General features: G+C 40.0%; 1 protein-coding gene across 4 annotated transcripts in view; it reads right to left on the bottom strand.

Moving 5' to 3' along the window:
- pip5k1bb (phosphatidylinositol-4-phosphate 5-kinase, type I, beta b) overlaps positions 1 to 25,602 on the bottom strand; it is a 31,408-nt gene extending 5,806 nt beyond the window's left edge. Inside the window, exons 1-9 of one of the 4 annotated variants that reach the window (XM_079354796.1) lie at positions 25,489 to 25,602; positions 14,370 to 14,474; positions 13,901 to 13,969; positions 13,193 to 13,323; positions 10,663 to 10,780; positions 8,879 to 9,031; positions 7,939 to 8,238; positions 1,401 to 1,603; positions 1,020 to 1,103 (exon numbers count right to left, since the gene is read on the bottom strand). In XM_079354796.1, the coding sequence (XP_079210922.1) occupies positions 1,020 to 1,103; positions 1,401 to 1,603; positions 7,939 to 8,238; positions 8,879 to 9,031; positions 10,663 to 10,780; positions 13,193 to 13,323; positions 13,901 to 13,969 (1,058 nt within the window). In that variant the 5' untranslated portion in view covers positions 14,370 to 14,474; positions 25,489 to 25,602. Of the gene's footprint in view, positions 1 to 1,019; positions 1,104 to 1,400; positions 1,604 to 7,938; positions 8,239 to 8,878; positions 9,032 to 10,662; positions 10,781 to 13,192; positions 13,324 to 13,900; positions 13,970 to 14,369; positions 14,475 to 24,061; positions 24,364 to 25,488 lie in introns of those variants that run through there. The other 3 variants (XM_079354795.1, XM_079354793.1, XM_079354794.1) reach the window with 3 other exon arrangements.
- Positions 25,603 to 25,995: the final 393 nt, after the last annotated feature.

The raw sequence follows: 25,995 nt of genomic DNA on the forward strand, positions 1-25,995 counted from the left end.
CAACAACCTTCTCTTTATACTTCCCCTTTTCTGATGGTATGGCAAAAAACCCAAGGTCACTTTTCAGCTGTTGGCAAAAAATAATCAAAGTTTGAGGTTATGTAAAACTGTCTCAAAGAGAAGCATGCTACAATAGATATGGGACAAAGTGGGCCTGTTCACCCTGCCTGTCTGACCTGATCTCACCTCACCCATCATGACTGCACCTGATGCTTCAACCAAACAGGCTCACAGAGATGTATGTGATGAATTCAGTGACAATAAAATGACTGGGTGTCCACACAGACAATAAACTGGACTGCACTAAAAACACTGCTGCAGTCTACAATAAGGGTCAGAGCTGCCTGTATTCTCTCAGGAGACTCAGATCTTTCAATGTCTGCAGATGTCCAATAAACCTGCATGTGCAATGTTACTTTAAAGTTGGGACAAACCTAGCTTTGAATATTTGGCTATTACGTGCAATATTACTTTCCATATCAAGCTGTATCATGTTTATCAATGTTATTACATAATTTTACTGTCATGTGCAATATCACTCTTCTTGATTATCATGTAACATGATCAGCGTGGTCACTACCCGAAGCTTGCTGTGTCTGTGTTTCAACTGTTGATACTACAGTCAATTATCCAATTACTGTCCTGCTTACCTCACCCCCTATCTACATGATTACACTACTAGTTCATGCTTTTTAGCAACACTTTCTTTGTATTTCACCCTTATCCACTCATTACTTCATATCACAATTGATCTTTTCTTGTTGCTCTTTCTTATATTGTAATGTTTAAGCAAACTGGCACAAGAATTTCCTTCAGGATGAATAAAGTTGGATCTTATCTGATCTGATTCTAAGCAGGTGAAAACTCTTGACAGCTTTAAATATCCATTCACATTCTGTTAATTGTCACATCTGCAGGGGCTACTGAAGAGGCATTTTACAACTGATCAAGTCAATGTCAATTGTTTTTATGACACCACAAGTCTTCAGACGAATGAATTCATCAATAAGTTAACAAACCTATACGACTGTAGAATATCGATGATACCCAGGAAGATGAGAAGCTTTTCCTCTTTGTGTGTTTTGGCGGGGATGCCACCCATCCTGAAACACAGTTAAACAAAACAGCAGCAGTCAAAGACGTAACATTGTTTGTAAAAGGGCCAGGACGGTATTAGTATTCATGTTTATTGCTGCTAATAAGCAGAACAGTAGCTGTTCTGAAGAATGGTTATAAGAGAGCTGGACTGTGTGTACACTGTGTGAATATTATGATCCTGGTTGTATAACTGTCTGTCAGAGAAAAGGTGGAGATTAAGACACACACACACACACACACTGAGTATATTTGCCCAAATATGTGTGCATAATGTGTGTTTTCACCCTGCTGAGCCCACTCACGTGTCGTCTGTGGTGAGAGCTTCAGCTGCCTTGCCGTCTCCCTGGATGGACTCCATAGCGGTGGAGTAAAGTACCCTCTGACCCACAGGTCTCCTCCCGTCGCCCCCTGCCTGGCCTGGCTCCCCCCCCTCTCTCTGGTTGTGGTCCAGGACGTGAACACCCAGCAGTAGGCTGTAGTCCATGATCTTAAAACTCTCCAGCACCTACAGAAAGTATCAAGACGTGGTTAAAAAAATGCACAAAAAGTCCATTTACATTAAATAAGCAACATTTTTTACATTTATTTTCAAAGACCCGTTTAATCACTGAATGCAATTTTTCTCCTGGACTTAAAGAGGACATATTATTCCCCTTTTTCACCTTTTGAAACAGTCCCCTGTGGTCTAAATGAAACATCTGTGCTGTGCTTTGGTCAAAATAAAACATGAATCAAGCACCAGTGATACAGAAACAGTGAAACAGAGCATGTATTCTGTGTTGTGAGACTCACGCAGACCACAAACAAAGGACCTGGTTGGTTTATTTCACATTTACACATTTGTTTAAAAAACACAGTATGAGTGGATTTTTCCACTTATGTCAGCTTTAATTCTTCACCTATAGCGCCCTGAAGGTCAATAAAGCATCATTATGACATTTACAGAAAAGCTCATTCTTATTATCCCTTAACATTTGAATTATCCAACATGCTTCCCAGCTTAAAGGCCTTGAGCTTGCAAAAGAAAATCTTTGTTCGACTCAGGTTTGAACAAAATAAACAAGGTGTTTCTCCACACTGAGCCAAGTGTTACACATTGACCTGTCTGAGTAGCCTTTCGCCCAGTTTCCCAGAAACTCTGCGACTTTCTGTCTCCCACTGCTCAAGCACAGCCGTCACGGCAAGGCAAGGCGAGACAGAGAGGCATGAGTGTGATCTGAGAACTGGATTAGGGTCACTGCCAGGTAGCTGGGTTTATCTTATGACCTAGACTGTACAATAAAGTTACTGTTCTGGGTCATTAAATTGAGCCTACAGTAAATGCATTAACAAAAAGGCTGAAAGAGAATATAGAGAGGTTGATAATTGTATAAAGATATTTAACATTTACGGTCCCTTAAATTCCTTTCAGGTTTGAAACAATAACCAAACATCAGGTCTAAAATCTCCCTCTGTTCCACAATGTATGTTTCTAAAGTTGCTTAAAAAAATACACACAGGAAGTGAAGGGGTAAAGAGATAGTCAGAGCAAAACGTACGCCTGATGTTTCCCTGAAGTTGATCATTATTGTCTAGGATCATCTCACTTATACAACTTAATCAACACATTGTTAAGCCAATAGGATTGGAAGCAATTTAAATAAAGTCATCTATAATCAAAAAGAGTTGTGATCCAGTCTGGCCTATTTTTGTGAAGAACGTGAGACAGACAGTGTTTTGAAGCTGACCTACAACTTCTTCTTATCTTCCTCCAGATAAGCCCTTTTTGATTGCCCCCCGGGGACAAATAAAGTTTTTTGAATTGAATTGCATGGTCAGGGTCGAGGGTTTGTGTTGGTTCTAAATACAATTTGCATTTGTATGAGAGACACACGCTTGCAGACTCAGACACACAAATACTAAATAGACATAAAGCCAGTCCCATACAAACACTGGGGCATTTGTATGAGCTTTGCCTTTTCCATTTCAACAATTTGCCTCCTGTCACTTGTACTCCCCCAGCCTATTCAAACTGCAGCCATTTTGAATAGAGCCACACACACCAGGCTGCCTACAGAAGGACTTCAATGCTGGTCCTGGCCCCAGCTTTAGCCAGCACATAATCAAATCTTCACAGCAAAAAAAAAAAAAAAAAAAACAGCAGCAATTTGCTGTTAATAAATCGTATCTGTGAGACTTTCTTGAGCTTCTTAAAATTAAAAGTGAGTGGAGTGGACTATTTCTGATCCTCTGTGTTCGGCCTCAGCAACATTTCTCCATTCTAGATATAAATACAGCGTTGTTTTGTTGTTGCATTGAATGCTCAAAGCTAACCCTTTCAGTATGAGGTCTCCCCATTGTGCTCACCATGGTGCCCCACTTTTCACTGACATTTATTCACTGCATGCTTTATAAGTATTAGACGTTTTGCTGTGACATTTGGCCTGGGTTCAGTTACAATCACAGGATTGACTCTGCTCTAGTACACATCAATTATTCATTAGTACAACCTGCTACTACCCATATTACTTCCATATTCGATGGAGGAAAGCTGGGTGTGCTCTTGGGCAGCCACATAACGCCAATAATGACCATTGTCTCAGCCTAAAACAATAGCACTTCATTTCTAGGTTATTGCATAGTACTCTTTTTCATCTTTGGATCCACATAAACCTAGTTCATAAAACTTAACTACTTCAATGTAGGGACTGTGTACAATATCAATTATGTTTACATTTGATGCATTGTACCTTAGAGCTCATTTTAATCTGCAGTCCCTTGTTGGGTCACCTTGTAAAAACTGTCCATTGTTGTAGAACTGCTGTCTTAGATACGATTGGATTGAAGCCAAGCAACTTATAAACTGTAAACCAAATTCTATATAACATCTTCGATTACTGTATCCAGTAAAATATGTTCACAGATTCAGACAAAATCTGTGAATTCCAAATAATATGTTAAATTTGTTCCAGTCCAAGCAATACTAGTTTATACATACTATACACAGTCAGCAGAATATCAGCAAAAAAAAAACCTTTTTTGGCAGCCTTAGACGTGGGTTATAAAAATGTTACAGCCATGTGCTGTGACTGTGGTTCAGGATTTTTGTTATAGCAGCACTGACTTCTGACTGCAAGGTCAGTGACGCCCTTAGTTTTCCGCAGCTGAGCGTGAGAGAAACCATTGTTGTCACAGCATCACATGGCTGTGGAGAGGCGGAACATACAATAAATTGTTGTTTATGATTGGCCAGACTGCTGTGCCACTTCCAAGAATGCATGCCTACATTGACTCCTTATTTAGACTGTTGTTTGTATTTAAAATTGAAGAGCTCCTATTTCACTGATTCTCATTGAGTCAAAACTGCACAAAATGTCATTGTGTCAGGGTTGGCACAAAAATGATGAATTTACTAGTCCTACACATTTTTTGAGAAGAAAACCTGTTTGGACAGCTCGACATCTTCAACAGCATCACTAAATCCATCACATCCTAATCACAGACAGCTGTGACACAGCATCTGTTAGGCAACAGGGACATGAGTGAAATCAGACTCACCCACCAGGAAATACCATGAGCACATACACTCAATTACACTTTTCCTTTCTCTGTACATTAGAGTTCAACATGAATTATTAATGCCTTGTGTTGTTTTGACATTGTGGCAGTATCAGGGGAGCAGCAGAATAATGAAGGGAAAAAGACTTAAAAGAACAGCCCAGAGTTCTGAGTAGAAGAACCAATATCTGATTCCCTTACAGTCATCGCTACTCCTCTTCTGCTCATGTTTCAGCTTTGTGCTTCAACTTTAACTTCCCACATTCCTTTGAAACAGAAATCACAGCGCTTCAAGCAAAGTAAAAACAGTAAAAATGTACTTTCCAGAGGCCTCACCACACGTCCTTTCATAGGACAACTATCCCCCCCTCATTTCCTTGTTCCCTCCATGCCCCTCACCCCCTGTCGCTTGGTGTTTGCAGACCCTCCTCTGTGTTTTGATCAGCAGCCTCTCCTGGGGTGACGGGGTTAGCTGCTTACTCATGAAAATGGACGCTGATTCTGCATAGAGGGCACTTTGCTTCCCGCTCAGGAGGCGAGAGCAGGAAGCCGTGACAATAACAAACTGTACAGCACAGAGTCTGTAACAGCTGCTGGTCAACACTCTCATTCACATACACACACACACAACACAATATATATTACACATGTGGCATAGAGGCCTGTACTGTACATGAACACATTGTGGCAGGAAGGCTGTGCATGTTGCAAACTGTTAGTGAGTATGCTCTCAGGTTTGAATCAAGAAACTACTGACTTAGCAAGAAGGGAGGATTTCTGGAAGAAAAAAAAAAGAGGATGTCACCAAAGTCAGCATATCAGTTAATGATAATGAGAGGGGCCATAACCTAAAGAGATCACTGGAGGTTCCAATGAATTCCTGGAAACTTTAAGCAAACATCACAACGTTGTCCAAAGCAGTCAAGATACAATTTGACTGAAGATGTGAAAAGTCACAGTTCTTCACATGTGCTTACCCACTATGGGTTGAAATCTCCACCTTTTCACATGAGCAACCCTGAATATCTAACTAGTGTGGAAAAACAGAAGTTACTTCTATGAAACAGAAAGTAATGCTACTTTACCGTCAACTTTTATAGCTATATTTTATGCAAATTTCCCTATGATAGCTTAGTTATAAACACAATATCTCCATCTGAACTGTTGAAGCATTATATGAACATATTCAAGTAAAGTACAAGTATGTACTGTGGTATCTTATTTTTCAATAACTCAGAAAGAAGAGGAGAGCTCGGTTACCTAACAGGACAAACTAAATATACCCACCGCATCACACTGTTCATTAACACTAATTCAGTTTCATGAGTCATCAATCAGTGTTTGGCTATAAAGCCATCAAGGTTTTTTAATTCCAATTTCCCACACACTAAAAAAATCTAAACGTTAAGCTGAGGCTGGTGTAATGGAAGTCATTAAGTCATTAGCTCGGTGGTGTCGTGCAGTGTTGCCAATTCGGACAGGTTTCAGGAAGGTCCCAGCAGGAAGTGTGACAGGAAGTCTCTGCAACGGGCCTTTTCATACAAACACAGACTGCCACTTACAGAAAGATCCTGGTCAGATTCCAGTGGCCGTATTCACAATACATCTGGGAATCCTCAGAGAGCTCCAAGGGGCACCGGGAGAAGAGTAGTTGTAGCATGTACAGGGGCCAATTTCCTATAGCTTACAACATGTTTGTAAACTTTTCTTTAAAAGTGCACCACAATGCCACTCAGTAGGAAGTTAACAAGGGGGGAAGATATGAACTGTTGGACCCCAAGAGGAGTGATGAAACAGACTTTTTTTTTAAAATACACCACAGGAGCTCTCTTAAAGGAAAGATGCTTTGAACATGACTTTTATCTTTACCAGCATCCAGTCCTCACTTTAAGGGCACAGTCCCTGAAAATGTCACAATTCGGAGACTTTTCTTAGAAATCTGTCAGTAGGAGCAACTCTTTGTACTTGAAAAGCTTTGCGAATACAGACCCAGGTTTCAAATCACAATAGGCGCCCCCATATGGGAACTGTGCGTAAAGGATGAGAGTGCGTACGTGTGTGTGTGCGCAATTACTGTTTTCCATGCAGAACAAATATGATTACAACACAGGGGGATTTAGGTTTGAATCCCCATCATTAACCTGCCACTATGAGGGTTCAACATATTAGCTCCATAATAACTCCAAGAACCCATCGCGGTTTTCTCAGAAATGATAACAGTGCATAAATGTAACTACAGAAATATATATTTGGTATGTATTTGGTTAATTGAGAAGGGGTACAAACAACTTATTGTACAATTTGAAGCAAGATATCACTCCAAATCGATTTATCTGTGGTGTTATCTGTAACTCTAAAATTACCACATTATCTTGGTTGTTATTTCAAGGCAAAGGCAATAAAAAGCTTTTCTTTTCTGGTTTTTCTTTTTTACAGTTAACGCCTGAAGGCCTGTTCCAACCCTTTCATTCAAATGAGGTATGCAAACGTGACCAAAATCTGAAAATTCACTGCACTAAACTGTCCTTGACTCATGATCCAGGTTTGCATGCTTTCAAAGTAAGATGAGTGAATATTACAGGCGATCACAGGAGCCCAGATCATGTCTCTTACTGAACTCCAATGTCCTCATCCAGCAGTTTTCTTGCCTCAGTGAAAAAAATAAAGAAGAATGTAAGGCTTTAGACTGAAGAACCATCTTTGTTCCGAGTCTCTCACGTTACCAGGATCATGTCTAAATTGCAATTGATGTTTTAAGAGCCATGATGCATGGAAACAAAGCAGCAGAGGGACAGGAGCACAGAGCCCAGGGAAAACTGAGAGCTCACTCTGAAGAACATCCTGTGTAAAAAGATTGAAAACTCTCTAGACATTTTCTCCAATTTTAGATGCACACTAATCTAATACACAATGTGGTCAATTTATGTGTATTGTGTGTGTATTGTTGCATAATAGGTCACAAGAATCAGAGACAAATAACAACCCTTCAACATTAATGTCCCTTCACACAAGGGATTTCCTATGTTCAAAGCCATCTGCTCTGAGATCTAACACTGCACATGACATGTTGGCTTTGCTACACAGAGATCAAGATGCTTTTGTAAAGGAATGAAGAAACGAGAATGTAATGCTATTTGCAAACTTAGGAAATAATTCTGGTAATGAAAAGCTTCTGAATCTGGACTTGGTTTGTTGTGCAGCTTCCTTTTATGGAATTAAAGAGACCGTTTTATTCTGGTTTGACTTTGTAACTTAAAAAATCTGAATAATTGAAAGACAGAGACAACAAATCAAACCACGTACCCGACAGTCTCTCTGCAGGGTCTTCATTAGGTTGTTGTATGTCTCTGTGTCAAAGTAAAGCCCTTCTTCATGCATGTCCTGAAAATCCAGGTCTTTGTAGGTCGGAGAGGCCTTCTCTCTCTCCTTCCTGGACGCTCGTCTCTTATAGGTTGATCCCTTCAGGTCGTATTTGTAGTGCATTTTGACCGAGCGTGGCAGCACATTGTTCATCACAACCAATCGGATGTTGATTCCTCCGGACTGGATGCAGTAGAGTCCGTAGAACTTGGGCAGTAGTGTGCGTGGATTCTGGTTCAGGTTCTGGGAGTTGAAAGACAGCTTCATTAACTACGTAGTGACCAGGATCCAACTTTGGTGATCATTTAATTAGCTTGGACTGTGCTATTAATCTATAAAGGAAGCTGTAAGTAAGATAAATGGAAAAAAAGTTTGGTTCCTGGTTTCATGTTTTGGTTATATTATGTTATTGATGACCTGATAAAATAATAGGATTTAGGGTATTCACGTTACAGCAGAAAACCAAAAGCACACCAATTTTATAAATTAGAAAGGTTTTAAAATACCCCAAAATATTCTGATACAGACATATTCTGTATGTAATCAGGCCATGTTACTTTTTTTTGTTATCTTCTTTTCTTTTAAAGAAGTGTGAGGTGAGAGCCAAGGTTTCTTAAAATGTTTATAGGTTACTGTTTAAGTAGGGGCTTGACTTATGTGCATGCAGCCCACATGTTCTCAACCTTCTTGACCGCGACACTTCTCAGTCTGAAAGTGCGCTATCGCTAAAGCTAATGAAACGTTCCCTGCAACTCATTTATGCCACTATGAGTAATCAGTTCAAAGAGGTTTCAGACCCCCATCAACACTCAACAACACAAGAGATTTTCCACCTCCCCGTGCTGGGGACCTCATTGAGAAACCGACATGCAGAATGTCTCACCATGTAGTATCCAGGCAGCAATCTCTGCAGAAACTTGGCCTCTTTGTGCTGGACGGTTTTAATGATGAACTCGTCATCGCTAGTTAGGTAGAAGAGAGAGCCGCTGGCCCCCGGGTTGGTCAGCTCAATGAGAGGCTCATTCACCAGGGAGTACTGGGGAAGGAAACATACACAGCTCTTAACACATGGAAAAACACGATAAACATTCAACCTGCTTTTTTCGGGAAAACATGATCAATGAAGCGCTACAGCAGAGGGATGTTTGGTTTATTTACTAATGAAGGGGGAAAAAATGTGGTTTTCTGCATTTCCTTTGTAAATTTACAATTTACAACAATGACAAATGACTCATTACCTGAAATACCAGATCAAAGAATCAAAAGCCTAACAAATAGAAAACCAGCCCACTAACATAAACAGAAACATCAACTCCACAGCCATGTTAATAAGCTCTCATCTCAGCACGGCAAAACAGGATGGAGGGCCAGTGAGAGCAGCTAACTGAAGATACGGTTAAATGTTAATAAGTGCATTGTAAGTGTAATATTTTCAGGGGGGAGGAGAAACATACTATTCTCCCCGGGGACTCTTCCACTGATAACCATCTGCTGTCACCTTAAGTTACCACCAGCACAAACGTTTCCCTGTAATTGTATTTACATTCAGGATACAGTGTGTGTGTGTGTGTGTGTGTGTGTGTGTGTGTGTGTGTGTGTGTGTGTGTGTGTGTGTGTGTGTGTGTGTAATTTCACCTCAGACATCAATCAGCAGAATATCCTCTAAGCAGCAGTGCCTTATGGCCTCTTCTGTTAAATGCCTTCAAGTTGATTTTCATCTGTGCTGTTTTCACAGTCTTTTGTTTTTTCCTCACGCAAAAAACAAATTTCGTATTCAAAAACAAGAGTGCAGCTGTAGGGTTTCAAAAAGGCTTGGAGGCAGGGAGAAAGCAGCGAACAGCTTCAAAATAAAACAAAGCTCAAACAAGATTACACAAAATCTAATTTGTTGCAGAGCAAGAGGCGTACGTGTTAAGCAGGGATGAATATGGCAACAAGGTACTCCTTGGTGAGCAGCAAATTAAATTACCATACAGGGTGGCGTGTAACTTGTCTAAATAATGGCTTTGACAGGGCTGTTTGAACACACCTCGTGAGGGATGGAAGACACCCATGGGGTCAGGTGGAGAATATTTTCACACAGGACGTGCAAATACTAAGCAAAAAAAAAAAAAACCTACCCAAAAGCTGCTGTTTAACACATGCACAGAGTATCTTTCAGAAAACTACACTCTCTGTTTCACAGCCTGGGTTTTTTGACAACATAACTTAATCATCAGCTGATTTTGGACAACACTAGGAGCGTCATAATGAGGGCACGCTTTCTTAGTCCAGGTATTACGTTTAATACCTTCAACGCCATCATTGTTTTCTCCCGTCAGTCCTGTCTTTCCCTTGCACTAATAATGTTTGGCTGATCAGAAGCCACATATTATTAGTAGGGCCTTTGAATTAGGGTGAGCGAAACCTATCCAGCTAGAAAGAAAGTCACTGCTCCAGCTTGTCTTTAAATTTTTTCAAACATGCCAAACTGTAGTTTGATTTTTTTTCGAGGTGAAACTCAAACAGTAGGTGAATGAAATCTTTCTGCCGTCTTTGTTTAGGTATACAATGGTTATCAGTTATTTAACGTTACCCATAAAACATGCTCCACACTTGCTTGACTTTCAGTGAATATGTTTGTCTGGCTTTCGGGTGTGCATGATCGTGTGAAGGTTCATCTCTTACCAGGTAGTCATCTGGTTTGATGCCAAACAGATCCCTGAAGTATCTGAATGCCAGCGGAGCGTAGGTCTTGAAGCGGAAGTCGGGATAGTGATGCGCCGGTGTCAAGTTACTTCCCTCGCTGGCATGTATGATGAAAAACAAAACGTGCAACAAAAAAATTAAAATATATACATGCTTCAACATAAACTCAAATTAGTGTGTTAAAAAAACTTTAACAATTTGTAAGAGGGTGTCGTTGTTTTTTCTGACCCCCAAGGATTGTAAAGCCTTATTATTCTTTGAGCCTGGATATCGAGGCTATCAGTGAAATATCAGGAGGTACTTGTAATGTATTCCAGCCATGAATGAACAGGCTTCAGTCAAGTCATCGATGGGAACGCACATTCCCAGTGTTGTAGAGACAAACTGGCCTGTATTGAGTGTTTCGCCTGGGGACTGAGTGTAGCTCTGATAACTAGGCTTGAACAATACAACATAACACATGAGCCTTGACTCTGTTTTTGGAGGGAAGGGACAAGCTTAGTGTGACACTAAAAACAACACACACACACACATCAATAACCTACATATGTCTTGACTGTAGAGAGGATCCTGACACTATCAGACCGTTTGTGACAAATAACTACACTGTTTTATAACCTAACTATGTCTAAAAACCAGGAGCAGTTGAGTCTTTAATGTAAACTAATTTACATTATTGCGACCCAAAAGCTTAAAAGAATTAGCTGTATTAAAAGTTTTGGTTTTCCTTTTTTTCTGGGAATCACAGGCCAACATGTTGGGTCTTTTTACTGGTAATTGGATACAATGTGAAACACTACACCTGTGATTACACTACAAAGAAATTGGACAGCTCTACTTAGTGTGTGATGGCAACAACATTATCACTAATGAGAGGCTGTGATGGTAACATGTGCCTCAGCAAAACACTGCACAGAGAAATGTTTCATTCAATCTAATCACAGAGACATCAGTGTGTGTGTGTGTGTGTGTGTGTGTGTGTGTGTGTGTGTGTGTGTGTGTGTGTGTGTGTGTTTAACTCATGATTTGTATGTGCTGGTTATCAGAGAAACATGCACCAAAGGACAAAAACTGCGTGTTAAAGTTTGCTGTGACGTATCGAGCAATCTAAAATATGACTGGCAGGACAAACAACAGTGGAAAACCCCTCGAGAGAGGAGCAGCAGCAGCACAAGGATGAAGAGAGGGAGAGGAGTGTGGAGAGAGAGGCAGGGCAATAAAAGCCATCTTTATCACTTAGCCTCTCTCTGATGATGCTCTGTCAGTGCGAAGGAAGAAAAGACTCTGTTTGTTTGTACAGAACAGAAAAACTAAGAGAAAGAAGTAAAGAGAATAAAGAGGTTGTGTCAAATGAAAATTAAGACGTCCATTTCCCCTCCCTACTGTTCGTTTGTTCATTCTTCTTCATTTTCTTTTTTTCCCCTCACATAGAGCCTTGTTGACTCTTCTCTGTGAACGACTCGCCCTGAGGATAGCCTTAACTTCCACTTTATGTCAACATTATGTGAAAAGGTTTGAAACTGGATTGAGGAGGATGTAACAGAGCTCTAGCAGGATTTTAAAAACTCCTCAAAGTAAGGCCAACACCTGGAGCAAGAGTAATGTTTGGCTGTTGCTGAGTAACAGGACAGTAAATGTGTGTGCCAAGATAAAGTTTACATAAACCATGATGACTTTGCATATCCTGGTGACAACAAAGCATTTCCTTATTTGACACAAATTTTCTTCCTTGAAGACACTTTTCAGTGATCAGAGTACCAAAGAACCCATTTTGACTATTCGTCTTTTATTTTCAACCTTGCAAAACACATTTCTTTAAAACAGAACATAAAAATGTATTATGCTAAAGAAAATGATCCAATCAACTGAACTGAATCTGTTGCTTTTAGTTCTAAATCATATGGGCAAGAGTATTGCATGTCCCTGTGTATTAACTGTCTGCATGTGTTAATGCATAAGTCAGACGTTCCTCAAGATGAAGCCACACACAGATAAATGTTTTGCTCTGTGGCAGTAAGAGCCCCACAGTAAGCTGATTTCACAGTTCTTGGCGGGATTTTCCATCAGAATACTTTCATCCTTGCATCATGACTTAGACCAGCAAAATTCACTTTGTTAGTCAATGATGACGGGGGCCGTTTGTGGTTGAAGCATCATTTCTTTGTCCAGTTCTTGCAGTAAGTACCGGGCATGATTAAAAACAGTGATTTCAATATAAAACGCATACTTCTTAATATGCAAGCAGGCAGCCAGGGAAAGCTTAATGTTTAGGCCTTTTTCCATTCATTCAGGAAACTGTCACTGCCAGCCTATTACCACCTACACATAGTTGGTTTTCATGACGCCGCTCTGATTCACTGACTCTTGTAGACAAATAACCTTGAGCTTATGCTAGAGTGTGACTATTATTTTGATTCAATTTTGCGAAAAAATACTTTAAATAACTCGTGAACTGAGCAACTGCATCAAAATATGCAGTGTGGAGTGTGACAGTGCGAGTGGTACTAACCTTGGCAGAAAGACACTCTCCACCACATAGAAGTCTTGCATAAGTACATCTCTGTCTGGCTTGGAGGTAAGGTTTCCCACTGTATAGCCAATGCCGAGTTGAATGGCACCCTTCAAGGCTGATGACGTGGTCTAAAGGGGAAAATAGAAGAGATGCCATGGCATTAGTCAGGCTGTTATGACATACTGTCAGTACTGTCCTCATTACATACACAAATGAGTGTATATAAACATTCTGAAGCCATTTTTATTCATTTACAGATTACAGTTGAAATCGAGAAGTTATTTCCCAAACAGAAATCCATGAAGAGACCTTTGATCACCTTTAGGCTCAACCTAAACAATACTAGCCTTGTAAGCCTTGTCATGTTGACATCCTAAGAAATGCTGCAATAAGCCGTGACGTCTCAAGTTAGAGAATAAAAACAGGACTTGACTGGTCTCTGGCTGAGAGCCCTGGCAGGGCTCAGGACATGATGTGCTGTTAAAGGATATTTATGAGCACTCAAGTGACATGAAGGAGAAACCTTTTGGACTTTTTGCTCTAAACAGTAAAACTTAATTGCATATTACAGAAGCAGCTTCATGTCTTGTATATATAAATACAAATTAAACAAACATATTTAGGGTGTTGTATGTATACTCGTGTTGTGTGTGTGTGTGTGTGTGTGTGTGTGTGTGTGTGTGTGTGTGGGGGGGGGGTGTTTACCTTTTTGTATGTTTTCTCTCTGCTTGTGTTCCAAGGTCCTCCCATCCCATTTTCTGTGGTGGTGGACATCTGAAAGAGGCACACAAGTCTGAAATAAAACTAGGATAAGATGAAATAACTGATCTCAGGAAGCTCCAGAACTGTTGCTGTGCACAAAGGGTGAGACCGACTACTATATCTAGCCAGCCACTCCACCTCCAGCACCAACTCTGGTTCCTTCCCTGCCAGAGAGGTGACGTTGTACATCCCCAGTGTTAGCCTGTGCTGCTGTTGATTAGCATGCCTAGGTCCCAAACTTCCCCTGCTGCCCGGCTTACTCAACAACCTACCCTCATGCCGGTCCCGCTCACAGCAGCTAAATGTTCTTAATTGTTCGGTTTGATTGGGCAGTCAAGTTTCAAATTAGCATCACTCCGTATGAATCTTCATGTTGCTTAGCCTACTGCTACAAAAAATAGCATAAAGTTACCTTGCTTAATGGAAAGCTGCGCCCATCAAAAAAGCAATCAGGGCGACATCTCTTGATTGCCAGTCACAGCAAACACCAGGAGTTTTCTCTCAATCTGGGGACCCTCTGTCAGAAAACAGATGCACAAAAGGTTATTGTTAAACATCAAGAAACTAAGGCAAAAAACACAATTAGCTTTAAAGTTTAATGTGAAAAGCTGAGGGGGGTTAAAGCTAGTTGAGAAAAAGTATGCACGGTTCCAAAAGTAGAAAGCTAAACTTAAAGACAGACAAGGAAAGAAACAACTAACTTAATTGTTGGATGCAACCCTGAGACACAACTCGAATAAAATAACCTAATGTTACCTTGAAGTCTGTTCAAAATAAAATCTAGAGGGACGTACGCTCTGCTCCTTGCCTGGTCACCCTCTGTTTTTCTCTTCTCAGCTTCATCTGTCAACATCTTCTTCCTCTTAGAATCGGCCATTTTATCAAGTATAGAAACGAGCTAACTGGCTTCTTTTATTAACTGAAGGCTGGTGTGTGAACTGTGCTGTACGTAAAAGCAATACGCACTTTATGCACGACCCTACCAAAGTCACAACAGGTGATTGGTCATGCTGTAGAGCGGAGAGAGTCGCCATTCTCCCCGTTAACAGCTAATGTGCAGTTAAATCAACTCATCAAACTACGGTTTTAAGGTGGAAAACAGAAATATTGTTGCTATAACAGCACCACTCCCAAGCCTAGCATCCTGTTTCAATCCCTCTCTTCAGTGAAAATAAAAAATAAAGCAGAGTAACATAAATCAATTAAAGTGTGACATAATAGTTCCTGTGTGAGTGTGTGTGTGTGTTTGTGTCAGCGAGTGAGTGAGTTGGAAAACAAGGAATCAGAAGATGAGCGCGTGGAGTAGCAAAACATAAAAAGCTAAAATATGTTGGACTTTGTCTGAAAAGCTCTGGCAAGCCTGCAGTCAGCACCTCACCTGCATATAAATGCACCTGCAGGCCTCAGAGCCATGACTATTGCATAATATGTTTCTGCTTCATCAGCAACACTGTGTCCTCCACTCACCTGCTGTGTGAACGTCAGTCACATCGCGATGGAAATTTAAATCTACGTTGCGAATATACGCTCAGTTCAACTGGTTAACTCTTAATTTCCAACGACAGGTTACAGCATTGTGACTGTGCAAAGCGTAAATGCTTAAGAAACAAAACAAAACAAATATTCTGTTGTTTAATTTATAAATAGTCTTCAAAGTAAGAATAGAGTCTTTTGATAAAACATGTTCACACACTCTGGTCAGATATTAAAAGAATGTAGCAGACACCTAACTCTTATCTCCAGACTCTCTTCTTATCAATCCAACAGCTCCTCTGTTGCTATAAACAAAGAGACAACGCCGATATGATACATTTTGGCAGGAGGAATATCCAACTACAGCGAGCTGTTCTGGTTTTTGCACCATTTACTGTATACCTTCTCTAAAATAAATATTCTGTCTCCCTGAAGAAGGAATTGAGCAGGTTTGATTGCACAAAACTTGAAAAGTCATCCTGAGATTTAAGTTTGTCACATGAGGCACACGTCACCAAAAATGGTCTTTACACAACATTATCCTGCTATCACTCATTAGCTGTGTAATTAGAAATGAAACCAGAACATTTCCCTTCAGTGCAGAGTAATAGGGTGTTGATTCACCTCAGCCATTACTCTAATTCCTGAACCTGAGGAATTTTAATGAGCCGATCGGACTGTGTAGCTCCCTGCTCAGCCCTGCTCTGAGTGTCGGTGTTAAAAAGGGGTTGTTTGGATCTCTCTCTCTCTCTCTCTCTCTCTCTCTCTCTCTCTCTCTCTGTCTCACCTGACCCCACAACCCAGCCGGTGCTCTCCAACAGACTATTTCCAGAACAATCCATGCGAGGCCCGCAGCTGCAGTGAACAACAGCAGACCTGTTGTTCACCTTTTTCACAAAAGAGCGGCGGACAGTGAGTTGGACGTGTGGATGAAAACCGACGGATGGATCATCCTAATCAGTCGTGTCTTGTATCTATACACTCCCACTGCAAACATCACGGGCATAGCAAATAAAGGGAGGGAATCCTCAACAATTATACACTTGCGTATGTAGAGCGATCTCTCCACAGTTTATGTCACATTAACTTCACTGTTACAGATACAAACATGTATGGTGGTAAAACTCTACAGCATTATTTCTGCACAATGCAGACCAGCACAAAAAATCTATGGAATAATGCACCAATTATCAACCCTGGGCAACTTTCCCCTTTCACATTTTTAAGCTTTGATTTTATTCAAGCTTCAAACCAGTGACACCTTTTCCAGTGACCGGGTATTTGTTTAAAACCTAGACTTGTTCAACAACGTATCTTCCAGGCACTGTATCTTTCCTGTTATGTTGCAGTATGTGACATCTGCTCTGAGACGGTGCTGTTAAAGCAAACTCTATTTGCTTTTTACTTCAGTCTCTCTGATCCATAACGGCTAAATTCCCCACTCGTTCACACACCTTCAAAAGAAACTCTACCACCCTTCAAACAAACACACTTGAGTACATATCAAACACTGGCTCTCATGCCATATCTTCTCCATGGTTTCAGGGATATTGCCAAGGATGCCTGTCTACCCATATGGAAGTCAAAATATCCTCTCTTTTGCCAAGCAGTTCTGGCAAGGAAAATATGCAGCTGAGCACAGACATGGGCTGTCTGGTATGATAAAAATGCAGATCCAATGCATCTGACCTGTCAAGTATTCTGGTAAATTTCCTCACTGTTTTCATTGGGCAATAAGGCGATGATAATAATAAGTGAAAACAGCTAACCATCAGGCTGAGAAGTTTTCAGATAGGCTCCCTTTATATCTATATCTCCAAGACACAGATTCTACATTTAGCCCCATGTTTGCTCTGCCTGGCTTCAGTCAAAGATACTATTAGATTACTGCAGCAGATTGAAGAAATAATGGAAAATCAATAGCAGACTAGCAAAGCTGGGGGTTGTAGAACTCTGAGGACTTGACTGCTGGGCTTTCATTACCTTCACAATCCCCAACTGTGAGATGTTAGATAAGCACAGATATCTGGATTTGGTTGGACACAATCAAGAAGATGCATGGGGAGCCAGCTTAGCTCAGCCTGCAAGGGATCAGCTTCATCGTCTTTAAATGCGTACATCCTTGACTTCAGCTCCCAAAACCTCCACCCGAGGACAAGGTAGCTGGTTAAACTGTTATCAGTTGTGTTATTTCATTAAATCCTGGGTACTCATGCAACATGACAAAAAACAGGGAAAAAATATATTGAACAAAAACAAGCTCCTAGAGGTACCATATGAGGCTTATTTTGGGTGTGAGGCCTTTTTCTTATCTTTGTGACACCTTGTGTAAACACTTGCTCCCTACTTGTTGCGTCAGTTGGATTACATAATTGGCTCAGTTATCCCAACTGAATGAAATAGTTGCTTCCGTGAAATGTGTCATGTTCTGTTATGAATCATGTGGTTTGAAAAAAAATATCCTAATCTCATCTGTGGTTTCTTCTTCACTAGCAGGAAAGAAATGATCAGCAGCCATTAAATAAGAAATAATAATGTACAAATAATGTGTCAGCCTGCAGGAAAAAGGGCTTCTGTGGACCACAATGATGTTCCTTGTGGAAAGACTAACACTGTAAACTGTAAACATTCAGAAATGTCAGCTCATCTATCTCGAAAGAGAAAATAACACACCCATTGCAGGATCACTGCTCTGGTTCCACCCAATTTAAACAGATCAATTAGGCAAAAAATACAAATACAGACAAAGCAAACAGGAACAGAACATGTGCGGATTCAACGTGAGCACACAAACACATCTCCTGTAACCCGATAAATATCCATCTCATGTGTGCTTCCTCTATGGTCGCTCTCCCTGGTGAGTCTCCACAACAAATGGGGTTGTAAAACAGCAGGCAGGTATTATTTAGCATCGACTTTGTGCGTCAGTTATGTCCAACTGTATCCTTCCAGAGGCGTGTTTGTTTTCATCGTCGCTCTGAGGGACAATCCATGCTGCAACTTCAGAACAGTGTCCGGCTGCATTCACAAGGCTCCACGCAGCACTGCAGAGCTATAAGAGTATATGTGTGAGTGTGTGTGAACACTGGGTATCTAAATCAAACAATATCTCTAGAGAACCAGACTTGCAGCTCGTGTGGACATTTGACTGATGTACCAGTTTGAGAAAACCTTTACTGCTATTTATACAGGACGGAAAAATGATCCTAATTTAAATCGATCTTATATCGCATGTGTTTTGTCACGTGTGAACATTTGGCCTCTTGGCTTATGTAGCCCAGCATGCTACCATATTTTGGTATTGATCTCTTTGGTTTTGGATGGATCGTATCATGCACACAGTAGGGTTCCATGTCGTATTGTTGTAAACACTGTAATGCCAATGACACACGAGAAGAACACGAGCAAGAAGAACAAACGCATCATCACACAGAGAGGAATCATCGTAAGAAATCTCCCCACTTGTTTTAGTAAGCTATAACAATGGCCAGACAACCAAGCTTTATGTTCAATTGAACTGTGGATGGTATTTGACCTTTAGTCATCAGTGAATAAAGAGAGACAATAGGTGGGAGGGTAGAAGGAGGTTGCCCACAGAGCCTATGACCTTTCAGGTGTGACATGAAAGAACAGCTAGAAAAAAAGGAAAAGAAACACAGACAATAAGGCGTAATAGATTTTAAGATTTTTAAGTGTAGATTGCTATTTACAGATATATGAAACGATGTACAAGAGGATCATAAGTTTCATCCAAAGCCTTTTACAGGCAGTAAAGGCAAGAAATGGATGCAAAATAAAAAAATATTAAAAAGTGAAGCTTGTTATGCATGTTTCTTTAGACAATATGAATACAATACAGTCTTGAGAAGGCTGAGCCTGTATTTGTAATTCACAGAGCGTCTCCCTTTAGTTCAACCCAGTATGAGAAGCACTGAGGAGGAGAAGGAGGGCGAGGAAGAAGAAGAAGAGGTCACCCTCAGTTTCCATAGTCACATGAGTAAAGTGAAGGATTTGGGGGGGGGCACACAGAGATTAGTGAATGGAGAGAAAACGGGGATGACATATTCCAAAGACACCGAGGCAGGGACAGGCTGCCCTGATGGAGAGATAATCTCTACAGCTCGACATTCTCTGAGACAAGGACTCATTACAGCAGGCTTATTATGTTCAACCACCAGTGATATCTGCTCAGCCTGCTTCAGTTTACAACATCACTAACAGCCCATTGCAATCATGGTCACATGACAGAGAGAGGAAGATAGAGACTTGTCCATCGCAGTCATTCCCAGCTCTGTTTTACTCAGCCATGCCCTAAAGTCCAAAGTTCCTCTCCTTTAACCACCAGAGTGACGGACAGGTATCTTTGAATATTGTTGCAGGAAGAATGATTATTATTCTCTTACCAATCAATTGTAGGAGTAAGAGGAGATTTGCATGGTCAGACAGCATGGTCAGAGCAACAACAACAAGAATCAACAACAAACACCACAACCTCAGAAAAATCTACATTCCTGAATGGCTGCCAACAAATCGCTCTGCCTGTATCCCTCAAACCGACCAATGGACTGTAAAGAGAAGCACAATTACAGCCGAAGGCCTCCTTTGGCTAAAAGCTGGTGCCAACATGATGTGAGGCCAGAGGGGGTGGAGGGGTAAATGCAAAGATAGTTTAAAAAAAACTGGAAAAGGAATGAAACAGTTGATTATATGTTTTAGATTGATATCCTAACTCACGTGTCACATCTCGAAGAATTACATAGGTTTGTGTTAATACAGTGTTGTGACTGATCAAGAAAACATCTAGAATCAAAATACCTTACCCAGAAGCTGGTTTCCTGGTTTCTGATCCGCTCAAATTGATTAGCGAAACAACATTCGGTTGTGTATTTTAATAAGCTGTTCCAGATCATTCCAGTCAATTGAATCTCTTCAACCTAAGGCTGTACAATATAGGCTGCTAATCATAGTCGAAAGCCCAAAGCAAGGTGTTACAGATTGTTACCTAAGCTATTGTTCTTGACATAAGATAGTTATAAAACACACACAAAAAAAACATCTGTGGAGCGACCCTTAAATTATTTACTGGATTTTTTTCACTTTAGCGGGAGCAAAGACAAAAACATCGACTAAATAATTTCACAGGTAGAGAGGGGATTGTGCTGACTGCAGGTCTAACAAGAAAAGCTGAGATTATTATACAGGAGTTTGTTGTGTTTGTAATTGTAAACAAGTTTATAATATATTGTCATATTTTTATTGATGTCAGTCTTTTTTGTTTGACCAACAATGAGAACAGTTTACAATTAACATAATAACTTACATATGGAGAACTCAGGGTAAGACATGACTGTTTTTTTTCTAACTTTTCCAATTAAATAATTATGTGCAGGAGGTTTCATTTTCTTTATTTCACCTTGGCTGAACAATGATCATAGTAGTGATAAATAAAGACAGTGAACTATGAAGTCCTGGTAGCTATCAGTAGTATGTGGTATGTGCTGACATGAGTGGAGCCTCATGATGAATGAGGACAACAAAACAGATAAAAGACAGAGAGGAAGGCAGAGGTCCGACACAACTGAAGAGAAGTGTTGAGGCAAAACCATCCAGTGTTACATTGTGTGACTGTGTGAGTGAACTGCCCACTGTCATGTTTAGGATTTATGATCCGAAGCACCCATCACCTTTATCTGTGCACTGATTCATACTACTGACCATTAGAAAACAGCATCTGATTCAAATGATGGCTGACTACCATCAATTCTAATTTCGGATGCAAAATGAACAAATGCTTTACAAATCAGATCCTGAATAAGAATTCAGGATAGTAAACATCAGTTCATGTTTGTTTCATCAGTTCAATTGTAACACAGAACAGAAAAAAAACATATTCTTCATTTAAGTAATACATAAACAATGTCTCCTTCAGTTTTCCATCCTGAGCAATCATTGGTAGCAACCTATGAGGAGCTGGCAGTGGAAATAGTCATGCAGCATAAAACATAACCCCCATTAACCGTTCAGAATCTGCACAACAAACCACATGTTGTATTTTAGGTCATCCAACAACTTTTTCTAAATAAACCCATGTAAACCCAAACATATAAATCCAATAAGACTGATGATGGGGTTTTTAAAGCTGTTTGGGAACATCCAAGAATCTTAAAATCAGCGCTGTCACTTGCTGCGGTGCTTGACTAAAACTAAAGTTATCTGACTAAATGTAACTGAGCAGAGAAAGGCAAAGGTAACAAGAAAAGACTGACATAGATTAGAAAGAAAAGAGAGAAAACAAACCCTGTTGCCATACTTTCATCTCATAGCACCTAAGACAGGGCACATTAGCGCTTCTCTGACCCAGCATACAACACTCTGTAGATAGGAGTGAAGATGAGGAGGAGAGGAGGTCCTAGATTTCATTATCAATACAGTGAGAAATGACTTAATCACAACATCCCTAATGTAACCAGATCCAACAGGGCCACACCAGAGTGTGTGTGTGTGTGTGTGTGTGTGTGTGTGTGTGTGTGTGTGTGTGTGACATTGGGCAGTCAGAACACTATCAAGAATCAGACAGAGCGCTGAGAACTGTTCAGGCTGACTTATGTAACTGTCTTAACGAGCCTCATATGCCTCTTATTTTGGTCCTGTCACAACTGGGATCCCATGCTGCAGTATACGCAGAGTACACAGAGTGCTCTTTGACCCATAGTCACAGGACTACACTAAAACTCCACAGTTGTTATTTTGTCCTGCTACCTCTTCACAAGAAGCTCATACAGCAGAAAAACGATAAAAGGTGTCTCTGTTTTTCATGAGTACACATAAATGTATAAATGTTGCAATTAGCATCACCAGCTTATCCCTATCTATTATCCAACAGAGTACAAGCATGATTTGTGTTGATAAAGTTTTGGCTCTACAACCTTGTGACACTCCTGCTGCCACTCAAATGGAAAAACACAGGTGCTGCTCACTCTGACAAGCAATGCATCAGTGCAAGGGCAGAAGATAGCATAACACTGGAGCTCAGGTGTTTGTCCCAAGGAGATAGGATGGGATTTACATGAGTTTTCCCTTTCAAAAATCCTCTGTGGCAAGCTGACCAACCTGACCCAAGTGAGACCAACTCCCCTGCCGGCCAGTCAAATGAGGAACAAACAAACAGGAAGCTCCTATAAGAAACCACAGCCTTATGTTGTGTGTTACACCTATCGCCCTAATTTTAAAGATCTCCAAAACAGTAATAATCCAGTGTGCGTGATAAATTTAGTATCACAATATATTTTGACATATGTGGCTCTATTAGCATTCTGCAATACAGATATAATAGACCCACAGGACGACAGCATGCAAAGGGTCACAATGTAGTGCACAATTTAGCAGGTACATTCAGGATGGTTCTGTCATGATGTTTTAAGATGGAGTGGTTTGTATTGGTCAACTTGAGAAAAGGCAAACAAATGATGCTGCTTTACTATACATTTCTGACACCTGAGTCATTTCTACAGAAACCGTTTTATTTTTTTCAAGATCAGAAGATGATTTAATGTGCTTCTCTCAAGAGACAAGAAAACTAGATCAAATAAACATCCAAACTTCTCATCACAAACAAAACTCCTTATTTGAAACACAATATTTCAGTACTCAGTAAACTATTTTAAAAGGATATGATATTAGTTTAGTCAAACAGGTGTAAATCTACCAGTATACTGCACAAATCACTAGTGATCTCCTGTTTTTAAACTGGCAAAGCTATTTCACAGTGAGAGTCTGACTGCACACTACCAGGAAGAGAAATGTAGCACTCCACTGCCAAGAAGAATAATAATGTGACAGTTAATGAATCTCATGAAGGTAAAATGAAGGGTTGGTCAGTGCAGGATCTCATAACGTGCAAAAACAATATATTTGGGAAAAACTACAACAAGATGAACTAAAGGTTTACCCAAGAGGGATTTAGCATCTGTATGATTTGGTTTACAAAAGGTCAAAGTGAGCCAGATGTCAACAGCAATGTGATAAGGTCTTAAGCTGTATTTTACACTCATTCACACCAGGCACTTATGGACAGATTTCCATTAGGCCTATTATTATCATGTTTTCTTTGAATGTCTTCCTTGTCCACTGTCCATGTGTTGCACAAGCTTCAAAGAGCTTGCCTCATTTCCCATCAAACTAGAAGGACTTCCAGTTTCTCAGTTAAAGTAAAAGAAAGAGTTGTGGCACATAAACAACAAACTTCCTCATTAAGAGACAACAGAATAATACAACGAGACGTTTCCCCAGCCGACAGAAGACACACAACTGTCCTACAAGTGCACTGGTTAGATGACAAGCACATAATCCCAAACAAGAATTTCATTATTTAAAGGTGGGAGTTAAATGAGCAAAGCCATTGTCCAACCCCATATTAGAATATAGTGTCTTACTTGTCTTTTTTTAAATATAAACTTTAGTGTGGGAGACTAAAAAACAGTTGTCTATTTAAGTCTAATAACAGCCTTGTATCTGAGCTGTTGGTAGACTATTGCGCACCTGCAATTTTTTTCACCTGTCGAACAGCTGGAAACACACACATCTAAACATGATCTTTTTAACTGGTATAGGCTTACATACACATTAACTAACCATCAAATGATCGGCACTAGGTGAAACAGACTGACAGTAGTCTTACCACCAGCCACTCGTTCTCCTCTGGGTAGTCGATTAGAAACAATATTCTCCTCAGATTGGTTGCTGCAGACAGTCCTTGCAGGAAACCCTGACCTTAAACAGTCGAATCCCCCTCTCACATAAACAAAAGCGATAAAGAAACATATACGTACTGTTTATTAACACCAAAATCTGCGTTGTGTACAACTGCACAGGCACTCCTCCAGCAGCAAGAAGCCCTGTGTGTTTTCTCTGTCCCTGCCCAGCCTCTTTACATACAAGCATGCCATTCAGTACGCCACCGGACACGAAACATGACTCTCGACTGCCCCCTGCTGGTCTAAAGTTGGGAATGACCATACCACAGAAGACTTGAGTTTACAGTTTATTACAAAGAACAAGATTATAAATTCAGTTTCTTTTCTCCACATAATAATATCATAGAAACATTTATTTTAATAGATAGTATATATTGCATTCGTTTGGATATCCCTGATATAAATATATACTGAGAAGATGTGATATATTTCATTTTAAGGTCACTGATACTTCAATACATACTGTATCTTACTGTGTGGAGTGGTGGGGATCCATCTTTAAAACAACTATCAGTTCAGTAGTCGTTCTGCAAAAACAGGTTATTATGCTCACACAAATCCACTTTGTTTTTTTTAAATGTAAATGTTATGAAATTCGATTCGATTTGATTACAAAATAATTGCAAATACAAGAAATATACTCATTTTTATCAAATGCAGCATGTGTTATAGCTTTTAAAATGGCCTGTTTTAAATGTAAAAACACTTTTTGTCAAACTATAGGCTATAAAAAAAGGGAAAATACTGGAAACAAGATACATGTATACCAAGATACTGCCTATGGGCATTAAAAATGTCAAACTAATCTATGAATCACAAAGAAAGTAAAGTAATAAAATTAGACACCGAGAGGCACAAGTTAAGACTGATCATGTTGGATCTGAGGTTTTCCGTATAAAATATAATCTAAAATGGGCTGCCACGCTTTGAAATCTTATGTTAACATTTTGTATGTTAACATTATTCCCAATTTAAAATGATACCATTTTTATTTTTATTGTGATGGCCAGCAAAAGACGTTTGATAGCATGGCTATTGAGCTTGCAAAGTAGCCCAATAGATGAACTACTGGCCCAAGCTTTATGATTGTTTTGATTTCTTTTCTTGTTTTAGTTCTCATTTTTCCCCAGTGTTTTCGGATTTGTATGAAAGTTCTAATCTTAAGTGTTTCCTGTTTTAGTTGTATTTTAGATTGTGTTTTCAGTGTCACATTTTACTTTGTAGTTGTCTTCTGTTCTTTGCTCCTCATGTGTTCCCCTCCTGTCTGATTGCCCTGATTGTCCTCACCTGCGTAACCAGACTCACCTGTGTTTGATTACCGCTGTCTATTTAGTCTCTGTGTTCCTTCCCCTCTGTCAGTTCATTGTGTGTTGTCTGTTGGTGTAACATGTCGGTCGTCTCCCTGCTCCTGCGGATTACATTATTTTGTTTTTCTCCTCTTGGCTCTTTTTTGACATTTTGGATTTATTATTTGAGTAAGTCTGTTCTTTTGTCTTGTTTAAATAAATCTTTGGTTTTACCTGCAATTGGGTCCTCCTCCCCTGTTTTTCAACCTGTGTTCGTGACAGATAATAGTGAGATAATAGGGAAGTGTTGATGTTCACTTGAACATTAATAAAATCGAAGGCAGCATGTGTTAGACATTTTGAATACCTTATTGGGTGTTTTTAAATGTGAAAACACAATATTTCAAAGACATAAATCTGATTGACAAGAGCTGTGACATCATTTACAGAAAGTTTTTGTAAACTTTTCAAGTAAAGGCAAGGACTGACCGTTTACATCAAGGTGTAATTCTTGTCAGTCTTTACA

This window comes from Symphodus melops (assembly GCF_947650265.1).
Source record: "Symphodus melops genome assembly, chromosome: 1".
Lineage (NCBI taxonomy): Eukaryota > Metazoa > Chordata > Actinopteri > Labriformes > Labridae > Symphodus > Symphodus melops.